Here is an 18010-nt window from a genome sequence, read left to right on the forward strand (position 1 = left end):
GCGTTCAGAGCAAAGCAGTGGTTTAATCAGACAAAATCAGCATGGATTTATAAAAGGAAAATTATGCTTTACAAATCTACTAGAATTGTTTGAAGATGTAACTATGGGTGGCCCGGTAGCACAGTGGTTAGCACTGTTGCTTCACAGCGCCAGGGTCCCAGGTTCGATTCCCACTCGGGTCACTGTCCGTACGGAGTCTGCACATTCTCCCTGTGCCTGCGTGGGTTTCCTCCGGGTGCTCCAGTTTCCTCACACAAGTCCTGAAAGATGTGCTGTTGGGTGAATTGGACATTTTGAATTCTCCCTCAGTGTACCCGAACAGGCACCGGAATGTGGCGACTCGGGGATTTTCACAGTAACTTAATTGCAGTGTTAATGTAAGCCTACTTGTGCCAATAACGATTACTAATTAGAGTTGACCAGGGAGAACCAGTGGATGTGGTTTAGGATGTGGTTTATTTGGACTTTCAGAAGCCTTTTGACAAGGTCTCACATACAGATTAATATGTAAAGTTAAAGCGCATGGGATTACATGTTGTGGCTTGAGATGGATAGAAAGCTGGTTTGCCGACTGGAAGCAAAAAGTTGGAATAAATGGGTCTTTTTCTGATTGGCAGGCAGTGATTGGTGGGGTACCGCAGGGATCTGTGCTGGGACCCCAACTGTTCACATTATATATTAATGATTTAGATGAGGGAACTAAATGTATTATCTCTACATTTGCAGATGATACAAAGTTGGGTAAGTGTGCAGGTACAGCACGCAGTAAACTGGCCAATGGTATGTTGGCCTTCATAACTAGAACAAAGAAAATTACAACACAGGAACAGGCCCTTCGGCCCTCCCAGCCTGCGCCGATCCAGATCCTTTTATCTAAACCTGTTGCCTATTTTCCAAGGTCTACTTCTCTCTGTTCCCCACCCGTTCATATATCTGTCCAGATGCATCTTAAATAATGCTATTGTACCCGCCTCTACCACCTCCGCTGGCAAAGCATTCCAGGCACCCACCACCCTCTGCGTAAAAAAAACTTTCCACGCACATCTCCCTTAAACTTTTCCTCTCTCACCTTGAAATCATGACCCCTTGCAATTGACACCCCCACTCTTGGAAACCCTGTCCATACCTCTCATAATTTTGTAGACCTCAATCAGGTCTCCCCTCAACCTCCGTCTTTCCAATGAAAACAATTCTAAACTACTCAACCTTTCTTCATAGCTAGCACCCTCCATACCAGGCAACATCCTGGTGAACCTCCTCTGCACCCTCTCCAAAGCATCCACATCCTTCTGGTAATGTGGCGACCAGAACTGCACGCAGATTTGAGTATAGGAATAGAGATGTTTTACTGCAATTGTACAGTGTGTTGGTGAGGCCACACCTGGAGTAGTGTGGGCAGTTTTGGTGACCTTATCTGAGGAAGGATGGTCTTGCTATGGAGGAAGTGCAGCGAAGGTTTACCAGGCTGATTCCTGGGATGGCGGGACTGTCATATGAGGAAAGACTGAATCGGTTAGGATTATATTCATTGGAGTTTAGAAGAGTGAGAGGGGATCTCAAAGAAACTTACAAAATTCTAACAGGATTAGACAGGGTAGATTCAGAAAGAATGTTTCTGATGGTGGGGAGCCCAGAACTAGTGGTTCTAGTTTGAGGATAAGGGGTAAACATTTTAGAACTGAGGTGAGGAGAAATTTCTTCACCCAGAGAGTGGTGAATCTGTGGAATTCACTACCACAGAAAGTAGTTGAGTCCAAAACACTGTAATTTCAAGAAGGAATTAGATATAGCTCTTGTGGATAAAAGACCAGGGCATATGGGAGGAAGGCAGGGTCAGAGTATTGAACCTGATGATCAGCCATAATAATGAATGTGGAGCAGGCTCGAAGGGCTGAATGGCCTCCTCCTGCATATTTTCTATGTTCCCATAAAGGTCATTTAAAAAATATCTTTGTAACGATCCCTCTGTTGAACCCAACGATGTTTATCGATGAAGAATTCGGTGAAAACTGCCCAATAAATAAGTGATGTGAGCACGAGTTATCCATGAGGTTTAAGCAGGTCTTCATTTACAAATTCGTATTTTCGAAATCATCCTGTAGTTTTCTACATGGCCATTTTGTTTAATGTCTTCAATAACAAAGACCTTTTGCTTCAGATAATGGCGATGCATCCAAGGAGGGTGCGGTTGAAGCCTTGGCTAGTGGCCCAAGTGGACAGTGGCCTTTTCCCAGGTCTAGTTTGGCTCCAACGGGAAATAAGCGTTTCCAAATCCCATGGAAACATGCGACTCGCCACAGCCCTCCTCAAGAGGAAGAAAACACGATCTTTAAGGTGAGGCCAAGATTTTACTGCATTTTATTATTATAATAATTTATTATCAAGAGGGCATGTATTATTTAAATAAAATTAATTTACATAATTATGGTGAAAAGGCAGGAAAATGGCACAAGTCATAATGCGTTGGTAAAAAGACGGGTCAAAAGACCTTTTGCACTGTAGAAATTCTGGGATGTATTTTACTGGTTTTATGACCTGACAATGAACAGATCCACCATACCAAACCTAGTTGAGTGATTTCAAACGGAGGTAGCAATTCACTTCTGTCACCTTTATGCTCCCACTCGAAAAGTCTGGAGCTCATCTCCTCTGGATTATAAAGAAATTGAATGCACAGTCGAAGAAAACGTTTTTTAAAACCAATATGCTCAACTTGTCTGTGGGATGATCTTATATATTTAATCACTACATGGGATGAGATTGGTTCTCACTAAACCAACAATGGGATTGTTTGTAACTGGCTGAAATCAGTAGTGTATTAATGACCTGGTGGGATTGACAAATCTACTGTCCCATTAATGCCAGTGCTGTGCCCATTGTTGTCCCATTAATGCCAGTGCTGTGCCCATTGTTGTCCCATTAATGCCAGCGCTGTGCCCATTGTTGTCCCATTAATGCCAGTGCTGTGCCCATTGTTGTCCCATTAATGCCAGTGCTGTGCCCATTGTTGTCCCATTAATGCCAGTGCTGTGCCCATTGTTGTCCCATTAATGCCAGTGCTGTGCCCATTGTTCATTTTGGAGACCTACCCACTGGGTTGCCAAGTTGTCAGTTTCAGGCAATGGGTCAATTTTAATATGCAAATGAAGACTGTGATATATGGTAAGACCCCCCCCCTCCTCCCTCGATTGGCATTTCAGGTCAGATGTACTTGGAGTAATCAGCTTCATTGGTAATACGGTAAATTTTAAATTATTTTTGTGGGTTGGCTCAAGGTAATATGTGTGGTCAGGTCAAACCCTGAAATTAAATCAGAAACTGCTGGAAACCCCAGCAGGGGGCAGCATCTGTGGAGAAATGAAATCGAGTTAACCTTTTGATTCTGAAGATGGAGCCGAAAGGTTAACACTATTTTTCTCTCTTGCCACAGATGCTGCCCCCTGTTGGGTTTTCCCAGCATTTTCTGTTTTTGTTTAGTTTTCTAGCATTTGCCATATTTTGTTTTTATTTTAGGATCAAACACTCAGCTAGTTTAAATCTGCAAAGTAGGATCCCATGAGTTTTGATTGCAATGTATTTTATGCACAGGCGTGGGCAGTAGAAACGGGAAAGTACCAGGAAGGGGTCGATGAGCCAGATCCAGCCAAATGGAAAGCACAGCTTCGATGTGCACTCAACAAAAGTCGTGAATTTAACCTAATTTATGATGGCACCAAAGAGGTTCCAATGAATCCTCTGAAGATTTACGAAGTATGTGATATCCCACAGAGCGGTGGTACACACAGCAATCCAGGTAGGACATCCTGGTTGTCCTTGTTGGCACCCAGGCAATAAGATAGTTATTGGTTTGGATTTTACTTGAATAATGAACTTGTAAACTTTTATTTCTATAATGCCCATTACTGTCGAATCTAGTTAAATATCCCAAGCTCTTCATAGGAGTACGAGCAAATAAAATGTGACAAGCTGCATGTCGATATTAGGATAGCTGGCCAGATGTTTGACGGAATAATTTCAAGATGAGAATTAAAGATAGGGAAATGGAGGGTGGGGAGGCTGAGGGTGAGGGGTTGGGGAGTCTGAGGGTGGGGGGTTGGGGAGGCTGAGGGTGGGGAATTGGGGAGGCTGAGGGTGGGGGATTGGGGAGGCTGAGGGAGGCTGAGGGTGGGGGGTTGGGGAGGCTGAGGGTGGGGGGTTGGGGAGGCTGAGGGTGGGGGGTTGGGGAGGCTGAGGGTGGGGGGTTGGGGAGGCTGAGGGTGGGGGGTTGGGGAGGCTGAGGGTGGGGGGTTGGGGAGGCTGAGGGTGGGGGGTTGGGGAGGCTGAGGGTGGGGGGTTGGGGAGGCTGAGGGTGGGGGGTTGGGGAGGCTGAGGGTGGGGGGGTTGGGGAGGCTGAGGGTGGGGGGTTGGGGAGGCTGAGGGTGGGGGGTTGGGGGAGGGGGAGGGTGGGGGGTTGGGGAGGCTGAGGGTGGGGGGTTGGGGAGGGTGGGGGGTTGGGGAGGCTGAGGGTGGGGATAGGGAGGCTGAGGGTGAGGATAGGGAGGCTGAGGGTGGGGGGTTGGGGAGGGTGAGGGTGGGGGGTTGGGGAGGCTGAGGGTGGGGGGTTGGGGAGGGGGAGGGTGAGGGTTTGGGGAGGGTGGGGGTTTGGGGAGGCTGAGGGTGGGGGATTGGGGAGGCTGAGGGTGGGGGGTTGGGGAGGCTGAGGGTGGGGGGTTGGGGAGGCTGAGGGTGGGGGGTTGGGGAGGGGGAGGGTGGGGGGTTGGGGAGGCTGAGGGTGGGGGGTTGGGGAGGCTGAGGGTGGGGGGTTGGGGAGGCTGAGGGTGGGGGGTTGGGGAGGCTGAGGGTGGGGGGTTGGGGAGGCTGAGGGTGGGGGGTTGGGGAGGGGGAGGGTGGGGGGTTGGGGAGGCTGAGGGTGGGGGGTTGGGGAGGGTGGGGGGTTGGGGAGGCTGAGGGTGGGGGATTGGGGAGGCTGAGGGTGGGGGGTTAGGGAGGCGGAGGGTGGGGGGTTGGGGAGGCTGAGGGTGGGGGGTTGGGGAGGCTGAGGGTGGGGGGTTGGGGAGGGGGAGGGTGGGGGGTTGGGGAGGGTGGGGGGTTGGGGAGGCTGAGGGTGGGGGATTGGGGAGGCTGAGGGTGGGGGGTTGGGGAGGCTGAGGGTGGGGGGTTGGGGAGGCTGAGGGTGGGGGGTTGGGGAGGCTGAGGGTTGGGGAGGCTGAGGGTGGGGGGTTGGGGAGGCTGAGGGTGGGGGGTTGGGGAGGCTGAGGGTGGGGGGTTGGGGAGGCTGAGGGTGGGGGGTTGGGGAGGCTGAGGGTGGGGGGTTGGGGAGGCTGAGGGTGGGGGGTTGGGGAGGGTGGGGGATTGGGGAGGCTGAGGGTGGGGGGTTGGGGAGGCTGAGGGTGGGGGGTTGGGGAGGCTGAGGGTTGGGGAGGCTGAGGGTGGGGGGTTGGGGAGGCTGAGGGTGGGGGGTTGGGGAGGCTGACAATGTGAAAGTTCTCCAATGTATGAGACTGCCAGAATCACTGCTCAAATTACCTTTCACGTCTTCAATGTAGTAAAGGTGCAGCTAGATTTTTTGGACCTCGTTAAGACCATTGATTTATTTTTAGCGGGTGTCAGGGTCTAACATGGTTCCTGGGGGTCACCATCACCAACCATCTGTCCTGTCACATTGATGTAAGTCAAGAAAGCCTAACAACGTCTCTACTTCCTGTGGAAGCTAAAGAAATTTGGCATGTCTGCATCAGCTCTCACAAACGTCTACAGATGTGCCATAGAGAGCATCCTATCCGGCTGCATCACAGCTTGGGTATGGCAACTGCTCAGTCCAACATCGCAAGAAACTGCAGAATGGGGTGAACTCAGCCCGACACATCACACACAAGCTTGCCACCCCCACATTGATTCTGTCTACACCTCCCGCTGCCTCAGGAAGGCAGACAGCATTATCAGAGACCCCTCCCACCCAGGCATTGCCTTCTTCCAGACCCTTCCATCAGGCAGGAGATACAGAAGTCTGAAGACTTGTACATCCAGACATAGGAACAGCTTCTTCCCCACAGCTTCTTCCCCACAGCTTCTTCCCCACAGCTACAAGACTCCTCAATGACTCCCCCTCGGACTGATCTGTTCCCTGTAAGAACACTATTCACGACGTCCTATGTTGCTCTTGCTCATGTATTTGCTTTGTTTGGCCCCTTGTTCCGGACTGTAACCAATCACTGCTTGTCGATGTACCATTTGTCAGTGTTCTCTGTTGATTATTCTTTTGTCTACTGTGTACGTTCCCTCGGCCGCAGAAAAACACTTTTCACTGTACTTCGGTACATGTGACAATAAATCAAAACAAAATCCGTATGTATTTTATAGGATCTGTGCCGTGGGAAGAAAATGATGTTGATTTGGAAGATGAAGAGGAAGATGACTTGAGCTCCTCTCAGCCTGAAGTTAAAGTGAGTGGGGAAACTTTGAAACATTAATTTTCAACATGCTAAGGCTACTACAATAAATTAAGTCTGGAAACCCTGATGGGTTTCCCATTTAGGGCAGCACGGTAGCATTGTGGATAGCACAATTGCTTCACAGCTCCAGGGTCCCAGGTTCGATTCCGGCTTGGGTCACTGTCTGTGCGGAGTCTGCACATCCTCCCCGTGTGTGCGTGGGTTTCCTCCGGGTGCTCCGGTTTCTTCCCACAGTCCAAAGATGTGCAGGTTAGGTGGATTGGCCATGATAAAATTGTCCTTAGTGTCCAAAATTGCTGTTGGTGTTGGGTGGGGTTACTGGGTTATGGGATAGGGTGGGGATGTTGACCTTGGGTGGGGTGCTCTTTCCAAGAGCCGGTGCAGACTCGATGGACCGAATGGCCTCCTTCTGCACTGTAAATTCTATGAAAAACTAAGTCAGACAATGCAGCGTCCCCCAGCTCCAGTCATTGTGTGTGTTTAAGTTGCTCGGTGAAGTTGTAGAAACATTACAGCTGACCTTGCTGGTTACAGTTGACCTTGCTGGTTACAGTTGACTTTGCTGGTTACAGTTGACCTTGCTGGTTACAGTTGACCTTGCTGGTTACAGTTGACCTTGCTGGTTGTAGGCCTCAGAATGGGGAGGGAGGGAAATAAATTGGGTTGGATTCTTGCTCCCTATTGCTGTGTAAGAATCCCAGTTGGAAACGGGATGTGAAAGAGGGAAATGTTCACTATGCAGCTTGGCCTGATGTTCAAATCACCTGCTGATAAATTGTGGCTGACTATGACCATTTCTCCAAAGAGGAGATGAATAAGTTTTGATTTCTGATGCCAGAGTGTGTTAAATTATAAATGAATGTAAGAGAGTAAAAGTTTCAGGTGACAGTATCTGAAGCTGAAATTAGTCTTCGCCCTGGTTGAATGGCAGGCAGGTGTTGTGCGGTGACAATAACATTTAGATGCCAACCAATGCAATTTCATCCAGTGACAATCAATCTTTGATTGTTGGGAAAAATGGAATCAATATCTCTTCTAAAGAAATTAATGCAGTCAACTATATTCAAATTATAGCTGAGAAAGAGGCTATTCAACCTCTATTTTCATATCCCTTCCTATTTTCCTATAGTCCTACAAAAGGTTCTTAAAGTACTTTTTCAATTATTGAATCTGCTTCCATCACTTTTAGCCAGTGCATTCTAGACCCATTGAACAATATAGATTCTCGCTCTTCAGCAATAAACTACTCTCCATTTATAGAAATATTGATTTCTGGTCACTTGTGGCTTTTTAAAAGGAGGATGACTTATTTATTTTTCTTTTTATGCACAGATGCAAGAGAGCTTTCCGTTTCTCAATTTGAATGGTGAGTGAATCCAAGTGTGAATTGATCTATAACCTATGCTCTTGTTTTAATTATTAAGATCATGCAATAAATTAAGTCTTAAAACAAAAATCTCTCAAAACTGGATTTGGAATCAGTCCAGTTGGTGTTTTATTGGCTGTAAGCATCCAGTGTGAAATGGACCTTCACAATCCCAATCCATTTCCTGTGGGTATATTTCAGCAAGCTTCACCCATTGGTCTGAGCACAGTGGAGGCAGCTTTATTCGGTTATGGGGATAGGTGGAGGTGTGCCTTCAGTTGGGTGCTCTTTCCAAGGGCATGTGCAGACCCGATGGGCCTAATGGCCTCATTCTGCACTGATAATTCTATGTAATTCCATGTAACTGAAGATAGTGCAGCAGAAAGTGCTGAAACGTAGAGGGATAAATATTGGCCGGGACACTGAGGAGAACTCCCTGTTGTACGTCAGAGTAGTGTAACCAAATTTTTCGGCCAGCTGAAGGGGTGGACAGACCTCCGTTTCAGGGATTAGCTGTCATTCAGATGCAAAGTGCAGCATTCTCTCCGACTGATGTGTCTGCCTTTGAACAGACAACCTTTGGACTTGAGACAGACATGCTGCCATTGAACTGTGGAATGAGAATCTTTGCCAGCTGCACCAACAGCCTCATTTCAGCAATGTAGATACCCTTAAGAAGCAAAGCCAAGAATATCTTGATGACTTCATCTTCCCTTCCCAGATTCGGCAGTAACTAGGGATCGAATGTTGATCATCCAATGAAGAATCCAACATTCTACGTTGTAGCTATCACTCTATTCAGTTATGCAGAGTTAACGTTTTAAGAAATATTTTTTCCACATAAACTACATTGCGTAGTGACCTTGAAATTCTCAACATTCTACTCCAATTCAACTTTACTGAAAATCCATGGGCTGGATTCTCCATTTCAGGGACTATGTCCCCATGCCGTTGTGAAAACTGTGGCCTTTCACAGCAGAAAAACTGGCGTCAAAAGTACGCCGCTTTTCGGGGGCCAGAGAATCGAGGAACCGGCGCTGGTTCCGATTCCGTGCGTGGAAATGGATTCTCCGCCTTAGCACCGGATGCAATTTTGGCGTCGGGGTACGGAGAATCCAGCCCTATAAAATCCCTACAGTGCAGAAGGAGGTCATCCGGCCATCAAGCCTGCATTGAGTCTCTGAAGGGGCACCCTTCCTAGGCCCACACATTGTTGGACACTAAGGGTCAATTTAGCATGGCCAATCCACCCAACCTGCACACCTTTGGACTTTGGGAGGAAACCGGAGCACCCGGAGGAAACCCACGCAGACACGGGGAGAATGTGCAGACTCCACACAGAGAGTGACCCAGCGGGGTATCGAACCTGGGACCCTGGTGCTGTGAAGCCACAGGGCTAGCCGCTTTTGCTACCGTGCTGCCCATGTTACCTTGTCTCATTCAGGCTTAATTAACCTCGTTAGTGGGAATACACAGGATGTGTCAGTGCAGCCAGGATGATCCACTCGAGACCCATTGTCATTCAGGACAACCATGTTTGACCAGCCATCAGCCCATCAGTCTGATGACATATTTGTCCCTCAGTGAAAGGTTATTGCATATGAACGGCATAGTTCTGTTCTTTTGTATAAACTGGAGTGGCAATCAGACAAGGTAACGAGAATAAATGTAATCTGATCGTGTTAGAATTGAAGTGAAGTTAAAATATTGTTCTTTTTTGTGTTAATAAAGTTTGTTTATAAACTAACCCGCCCTATTTCTTATATTGCATTAAAACTTAAAAAATGTTACTTTGTTCTTTAGGGTTTTGGCCAAGGTTGGTATCATGACCGGTACAGGCTTGGAGGGCCGAAGGGCCTGTTCTGTACTGTATTGTTCTTTGTCATTGTTCTTTGTTCCATGTCTGGTTCAGTATCTTAACCATTTTTGAGGGCTGACTAGGCACCCACCACTGCTGCCTTGGTGGGAAATAGAGCGGGCAACATCCACTTTTCAGGTGATTTGTTTTAGAAAAAATAGAAACATAGAAAATAGAAGCAGGAGGAGGCCATGCGGCCCTTTGAGCCTGCTCCCCATTCATTATGATCATGGCTGATCCTCAAGTTCAATACCCTGAACCTGCCCCCCCCCCCTCCCCATATCCCTTGATCCCTTTAGCCCCAAGAGCGATATCTGATTTCTTCTTGAAATTACACAACGTTTTGGCCTCAACTACTTTCTGTGGTAGCGAATTCCACAGATTCACCGCTCTCTGGGTGAAGACATTTCTCCTCACCTCAGTCCTAAAAGGTTTACCCCCTTATCCTCAAACTATGACCCCTAGTTCTGGACTCCCCCACCATCGGGAACATTCTTTCTGAATCTATCCTGCCAGAATTTTATACATTTCTATGCGATCCCCTCTCACTCTGCTAAACTCGAATGAATATAATCTTAACCGATTCAGTCTCTCCTGACATGCGTGTCCCGCCATCCCAGGAATCAGCCTGGTAAACCTTCGCTGCTCCCCCTCCATAGCAACAACATCCTTCCTCAGATAAGGACACCAAAACTGCACATAATACTCCAGGTGTGGCCTCACTAATGTCCGATACAATTGTAGTTAAACATCTCTATTCCTATATTCAAATCCTCTCGCTATGAAGGCCAACATACCAATTGCCTTCTTTGCTGCCTGCTGTACCTGCGCGCTTACTTTCAGCGACTGATGCACGAGGACACCAAGGTCTCGCTGAGTATCCGCCTCTCTCAATTTACACCCATTCAAATAATTATCTCCCTTCCTATTTTTGCGACATAAGTTGGATAACCTCTCATTTATCCACATTATACTGCATCTGCCCACTCACTCAGCCTGTGCAAATCCCGTTGCATCTCTGCATCCTCCTCACAGCTCACCCTCCCACCCAACTTTGTATCATCTGTGAATTTGGAGATAATACATTTTAGTTCTCTTGTCCAAATCATTAATATATAGTGTGAACAGTTGGGGTCCTCGCACAGATCCCTGCGGTACCCCACTAGTCACTGCCTGCCAATCAGAAAAAGACCCATTTATTTCAAATTTCTGTTTCCTGCCTGCTAACCAGCTTTCTATCCATCTCAAGACACTACCCGCAATCCCATGTGCTTTAACTTTACATATTAATCTGCTGTGTGAGACCTTGTCGAAAGCCTTCTGAAAGTGTAAATAAACCACATCCACCGGTTCTCCCTGGTCAAGACTACTTGTTACATCTTCAAAGAATTCTAGGAGATTTGTCGAGCGGGATTTTCCTTTCATAAATCCATGCTGACTGTGTCTGATTATACCACTGCTTTCAAATGCTGTGCTATGAAATCCTTGATAATGGACTCCAGCAACTTCCCTACTACCGACGTTAGGCTCACTAGTCTATAGTTCCCTGTTTTCTCTCCACCTCCCTTTTTGAATAGCGGGGTTATATCAGGTACCCTCCAATCTGTAGGAACCATTCCGGAGCCCAAAGAACTTTGGCCACCAATGGAACTACTATTTCTAGGGCCATTTCCTTAAGTTCTCTGGGATGAGGATTATCCGGGCCTTGGAGATTTGTCCGCCTTCAAATCCATTAATTTCCCCCAAACCATTTTGTCACTAATACAAATTTCCTTTGGCTCCTCACTAAAACTTGCGTTTAAATGAACAATAGTTACATGATTGTGGATGATATAAACAAACAATGCCAAAAAATAATTTATTAGAAAAAGTTGATCTTTGATTAATCAGCAATGATGACTATATGGCTGGTTTAGCTTCACAGTAACTTCATTGCAGTGTTAATGTAAGCCTACTTGTGATAATAAAGATTCTTTATTTATTTATTTATTCTTAACTGTGGAACTTGGACCTTGCAGATTCTCCGATGCCCCCGGCAAATGTGACCAGCTGTTCTCCCAATGAGTGGATAAAAACTGAGCGAGAACAGATCCTGCCGGCTGATCCATTCTTACCAGCAGAGATATTCAGCTCTCCAGAAACCTGGATCAGCTCTCTGCCCAGTAAGCAAAAAATTCTGTTGCTCTCCACAACTGAACCCAAGCGAGACTTCAACTCAGTCGCAGTTAATTGCATTTTTGTCATATTGCTTAAAATGTTGAAACTCAAATTGGCCGTTAATATTTAACACTATGTCCGCATAGGAAGACTTGCTTATATATAAAACACACAGGGCGCGATTCTCCGGCCTCGTTACGCTCTCTTTTTTTAAATAAATTTAGAGTAGCCAATTCTTTTTTTCCAATTGTGGGGCAATTTAGCATGGCCAATCCACCTACTCTGCACATCTTTGGGTTGTGGGGGTGAAACCCACGCAGACACGGGGAGAATGTGCAAACTCCACACGGACAGTGACCCAGAGCCGGGATCGAACCTGTGACCTCGGCGCCTTGAGGTAGCAGTGCTAACCCACTGCGTCACCGTGCTGCACTTCGTTAGGATCTCTCAAGTGTAACGAGACCGATGAATGGTGGGAAGAGGCCAAAAAACAGGAACCGCGCTGTTTGTGATTCAGCCGGCCCACTCCTCTAGGGGAAATCGGGATCTCGCCATAGTGTGGCGAGAAACCAATTATCACCACTTCAGCCCTTTTTCCATACAATTAACGGGAGCCACCCCATAACCAACGTCCTCCTGTCATTCCCTGGCCTCCCCAGCGACTGCTCACGCTGGCGCCGATTACAACTCCTTTTGAAAAACGTGAACCTGGCGGAGGGGACCATGTAGGGAGCCGAGGAGGTGAGCAGCCATCTTTACTCACAGGCAAAGAGCCCGTGGGCGCTGGGCTTTCTGCACCAGTGCTCGGTGGGGGATGAGGGACCCTCTGCAGAGGTGGCCTGCCATGGGGGTGTGGGGGCAGAGGCGCAGAGGGGGGAGGGGGGCAACCGCACACAGCACCACCTTGCCAACCCCTGGATGGTGTGTATCCATTCCGGGAGCAGCCTTTGTCATGGTAAAGTGAACACTTCACATAACCCAAGTGGATTCCCGAGGGTGGGTGAGCATCCCAATCAGACTGTGATGCCTGGACACTGCGGGAGGTGGCGTGGAACACAGCTCCGGGGACATGTCCCCGGCCGGAGGGTCGGTGAGCATCCCAATCAGACTGTGATGCCTGGACACTGCGGGAGGTGGCGTGGAACACAGCTCCGGGGACATGGCCCCGGCCGGAGGGTCGGGGAGCATCCCAATCAGACTGTGATGCCTGGACACTGCGGGAGGTGGCGTGGAACACAGCTCCGGGGACATGTCCCCGGCCGGAGGGTGGGTGAGTGCCTTGCGGAGGGGGAAGGTGCCTGGAGAGATGGGCCAAAGGTTCATAGGTCAGCCCGCATTGCGGAAGGAGGTGACAAGAGCATCATAATGGTTGTGCACAAAGGAGTTTATTGTGTTTTACAATCCTCTCCCCTGGTGCCCTCAGTGATCCGTGATGTGTCTGCCCTCCCAGCTCTACCCCTACGTCTAGGTGTTGCCCCAGGATGTACATCTGAGGTGGAGGCAGCCAGCTGCCTACCTCGTCCCGTGGACCTCGATACCCCTGGCGGGCGTCTTCTGGGGCCAGAAGGCCACGTCTCACTTGGCAGCGACACAGCCGTGCCACCCTGTCCCACAGCCTCATCAGTGGGATGGAACTCGGGGAGCTGGTGGCCACTATCGCCGCCCCATGAGACGGGTCCAGGTTGGCACCCAGCGCCCCCTCCTCCAGATCGGTGCCCATTGAGCCCTGGAGTTCACCTTGGGATCGAGGGGCAGCTGGTTTGAGCCCCGGCTGCCCCTGCATCATCCGGCTCTGCCAACCCTGGTGGCTCCCTATGGTCTGCAGCAAGGTGTCGACACCCTCGGTGATGCCCATCTGAGAGCGGGACGTGTCCTGCAGAACCTCCTCAATGTCAGCCTGGTACTGGGTCACATCCCCCAGTGAGGCAGACATTCTGCCGAGACCCTCCGTCATGGTCGTCACCGACTGCGATACCTTGGACACCTTCACTAATGGTGCCCACGTTGTGCACCAGGCTCTCCACTGCGGTCGCCACCCTCGCAGTGTTGGCCTCGGTGCCACTCATTGCCGGTGGCATCTCCTACGCCCGTAGCCTCTGGGGACTCCTCCAATCGACTATGGATCTGCTGGAGTGTCGCTGACATCTCCCTCTGAATATCCCGGCCACTCCCTATCGTCTCCATCAGCTCCGGGTAACCGTGTTCCAGAGGCTCAGCATCAGGCAGGGACCCAGCTGGTTCCTGGGATCCAGCAGCCCTCCGACTGCTGTCACGCCCGGGGGGGTTCCTGCCTCCACCTGATGTACATCAGCAGCTGTGTGGTGCTCTCCAGATTGTGCCCCAGAAGCCTGATCACAAACATGTCCCACTGAGGTGTGTGTATCTGTGCTGGGGGAGGGTGGGGTGACAGCTGTGCCGCGACTATAACAATTGCATCCTCGGAGCTCTCCTCTGAGGTTGTCTCATGGGAGACTGGATGGGCCGGGATGGGCTGGTGCCAATGGCTGGAGGACCTGTGGGAGAATAGACATGTAGTTAGTGGGAGGGATGGGTCAGTCGGTAAGGCTTTGGCAGGTCCTCCAGATGGGGCCGGTGGTTCCTCACCTCTGCGGCATCTGCCAACCTCTGCGTGGGTGACCGCTCTGTCCTCGGCCACACCGGTCACCTCCAGGGCCCGTTCCTCGAAGGAGGTGAGGATTCTCCAGTCCGGCACCTCCCGCCAGTTTGGGCCCTCTCCCGCAGTTTTCCCGAGAGGGCTTCGTTAGCCATGGGCATGGTTCACAGTGGTGGTGGTGGGGGCGCGGGAGGAGGTGGTGGAGGGGTCGCATGGAGAGTTGGGAGTGGCTGCTCCCATGGGAGTGGAAAGGTCTCTTGGGGGTCTGATTGGTGTAACTGCCCGGTGTGGGTTGTTGACCTTTTTTCGGCACTGCAGGCAGTTTATTGACGAATTAGTATCTTGTTTCTGACTGAGAATAAAATATTTGCTTCCCTCAGTGCAAGAAATAAACAGAGGTTGATGGGAATTGATGCTTTCAGTGAAATTAATATGCTTTTAGAGAAATTAAATATTTATCCATGCACTACATTATGGATAAGATTTCAATTGTCCTTCAAATTATATAAATATTTTGTAAAATGGTTTGTTTATGAACTTTAAAAGATTGATTCATATTTTGCCCTCAATAGTGACAGACCTGGAGATTCAGTTCCAGTACAGAGGCAAAGAATTGGGACCAGCTCTAAACGTCAGCAATCCACAGGGGTGCCGTCTCTTTTATGGGGACCTGGGTCCGATGCCAAACCAGGAGGAGTTATTCGGTCCAGTTTCCCTTGAACAAGTGAAATTTCCTGGAACAGACCATATCTCGAACGAGAAGCAGCGTCTCTTCACAAACCGCCTGCTGGATGTGATGGATCGAGGGCTGATTCTGGAAGTGAGTGGCCACGCAATCTATGCCATTCGCCTGTGTCAGTGTAAGGTGTACTGGTCAGGACCCTGTGCGAATGGAACCTCCAACCCACATGTGATAGAGCGACAGAAGAAAGTCAAACTCTTTTGTTTGGAGACTTTCTTAAGTGGTGAGTTTCAGTAACTCTTTTGTAAATTAAATGGGATGGATTAACGTATAGCAAAGTATGAATTCCCTTGTGGCAATAAGTGTTTGATGCTGCCAAAGGTGACCAGCCCTGTGCTTTCCTCTTTCAGCATTTTATTGCTGTCCTTGTTCTAGATGAGTGGGGTGTGAGCTGATGGTTCCTTGGTTCCATCATCAGCTCCAGGAAGCTGTTTGAAGATATGGGGAGAAAATGTAGGAAAGGTTGGAATGAAGAATGAGAACCATTTTTTCTTTTGCCTCTGATTCTATCCTTTAATATTGTGCTCTTTCACTCAGGACTACACTCATTTCAAAAATCAGTTGGACAAAAACTGAAATTGTTGCGGGTCTCCAATGTTATTCATAACAATTGATAAAAGATTACTGACCATCCCTTTAAACTGAAACATTGTGCCTTCACCCTGCACATCTGCTCATCATTTTTAATTGCAGATCTGATTGATCTTCAAAGAGGGCAAAGTAATAAAGTCCCACCATTTGAGATTTACCTGTGCTTTGGAGAAGAGTGGCCCGACGGCAAACCGAAGGAAAGGAAACTAATAATGGTTCAGGTAACAGATTTCCCAGTTTGGCATCAATATAAATGAGTGGCCATGTTTCTGGACACATTCCTCTATTGGTGGTGTAAAGTTTACAGAAGAGTCTGAAATACACCATTTGGTTACAAAGCTGACTTAGTTATCAATGTGTGTGTTTAAGATGTGTTGAGCATTTAGCCAGATTCTCATTGGGCAGCAGAGTGAACAGTAAATTCCTTTGGTCGCCTTTTTATTTAAGTCTAAAATTGAGAACTGAATAACGCTGCATTTTTACAGTCCAGGACTTGGATTTAAATCTTTAAACTTCAGTTCAATAAATTTAATAATCATCTTGTTGATTTATAATGTTTCAAGTGATAAAGTGCAACTTTACATTTAAGATGTGAAGTCCGATGTCCCAGGACAGCGAATCCAGTCCAGAATGTTTGTCAGTGCTTTAAGTGCTTTCAGAATTTTCGTTCTACTTCATTTCATTAAAAATCCATAACTTAGAACTATCTGGGGCAAGGGATAGTTACATTTCCTGATTTAAAAGAAAATGCATTAAAGCACCCTAATTAAACCACAAACAATCTTTTTGATATGGTAAACACTATTGACTATTTATCTTGGCCAATGGCTTCTATCTTCACCACCACCAAGAGCAGCTCTGCTATTGTTAGTGGACCAGTGGTTTAATCTGTTCACTGCATCTATTTATTGTTCATCAAGGATATGGGCAACATGGGCAAGGCCACATTGATTGTGATGGGTCTGTGTGTGGCAATCTAAGGCAATGTTAGAATAGAGTAGAATCCTACAGTGTAGAAGGAGGCCATTCAGCCCATCTAGGCCCACTCCCCCTGCCCTGCCCTATCCTCGAACCCCACCTAACCAGCACATCTTTGGACTGCGGGAGGAAACCGGAGCACCCGAAGGAAACCAACGCAGACACTGGGTGAAAGCACAAAATCAACACCACCACTCGTGTCTCTGGCGCTGGTGCTATGAGGCAGCAGTGCTCACCACCGTGCCACCCCTGTTGATAAATTCTGGGATATTGACCGAGCAACAGAAATATTCCAACTCTGGGTGGTGGGTGACAATGTTCCCACAATATTACTGCTCTCAACCTCCTCAGTGCTAGCAATTGGAAGGAGGGAGGCATTTGCTGTGTTTGTTTCAGAAGATTGCACGTGACCAAGGGTTGCCTTTGGAATTTTTGAAAGCTACAATTATCTTTAACTAACAGTAAAATGCTTTTCTTCTCCATCACGGTAGCACAGTGGTTAGCACAGTTGCTCCACAGCGCCAGGGTCCCAGGTTCGATTCTCGGCTTGGGTCACTGTCTGTGTGGAGTCTGAATGTTCTCCCCATGTCTGTGTGGGTTTCTTCCGGGTGCTCCAGTTTCCTCCCACGAGTTCAGAAAGATGTGCAGGTTAGGTGAATTGGACATTCTGAATTCTCCCTTAGTGTACCCGAACAGGCGCCGGAATGTGGCGACTAGGGGAGTTTCACAGTAACTTCATTAGTGTTACTGTGATTCTAATAAAGATTATTCTTATTATTATTATAAAAATCTAATTGTTGTGATTTTATTTCCTGATCTTTTCAGGTTGTGCCCATTGTTGCACGGATGATTTACGAGATGTTCAATGGTGAATTCACACGTTCTTTTGACAGTGGTAGTATCCGGCTGCAGATCTCAACCCCAGATATTAAAGACAATATTGTGACTCACCTGAAGCAGCTCTACCATCTGCTGCAAACAAATCAAGGACATGAGCCGTGGCAGATTCAGCCCCCAAACCTGCACATGGCACACCCTCTGCCAACCCAGTAACATAGACTTTCTTCCCAACTTCTAGAACTGTTAACTGTCAGTGAACATTTCTGAGAATGTAAAATATTGATTACTATGTGCTTAATAAGTATGTCCACACTAACAATGGTGCCATTCATGATTGTGAATGTCGTTATGTTGTAACTTTTAGAATTGTTGAGTTTTTATTAAATAAATTGAGCTCCATTTTTCCTCTATA

At 48.0% G+C, this 18010-nt stretch overlaps 1 protein-coding gene across 1 annotated transcript; it reads left to right on the top strand.

Moving 5' to 3' along the window:
- The first annotated feature begins 2159 nt into the window (after nt 1-2159).
- On the top strand, nt 2160-18010 carry LOC119978308 (interferon regulatory factor 6-like). The gene is given in 9 exon segments (XM_038819843.1): nt 2160-2257; nt 2260-2334; nt 3589-3793; nt 6361-6443; nt 7785-7818; nt 11695-11838; nt 15020-15412; nt 15883-16001; nt 17584-18010. Coding segments are annotated over 9 exon segments (1377 nt in total). The 5' UTR covers nt 2160-2161; the 3' UTR covers nt 17812-18010.

This window comes from Scyliorhinus canicula, chromosome 15, assembly GCF_902713615.1.
Source record: "Scyliorhinus canicula chromosome 15, sScyCan1.1, whole genome shotgun sequence".
Taxonomy (NCBI): Eukaryota; Metazoa; Chordata; class Chondrichthyes; order Carcharhiniformes; family Scyliorhinidae; genus Scyliorhinus; species Scyliorhinus canicula.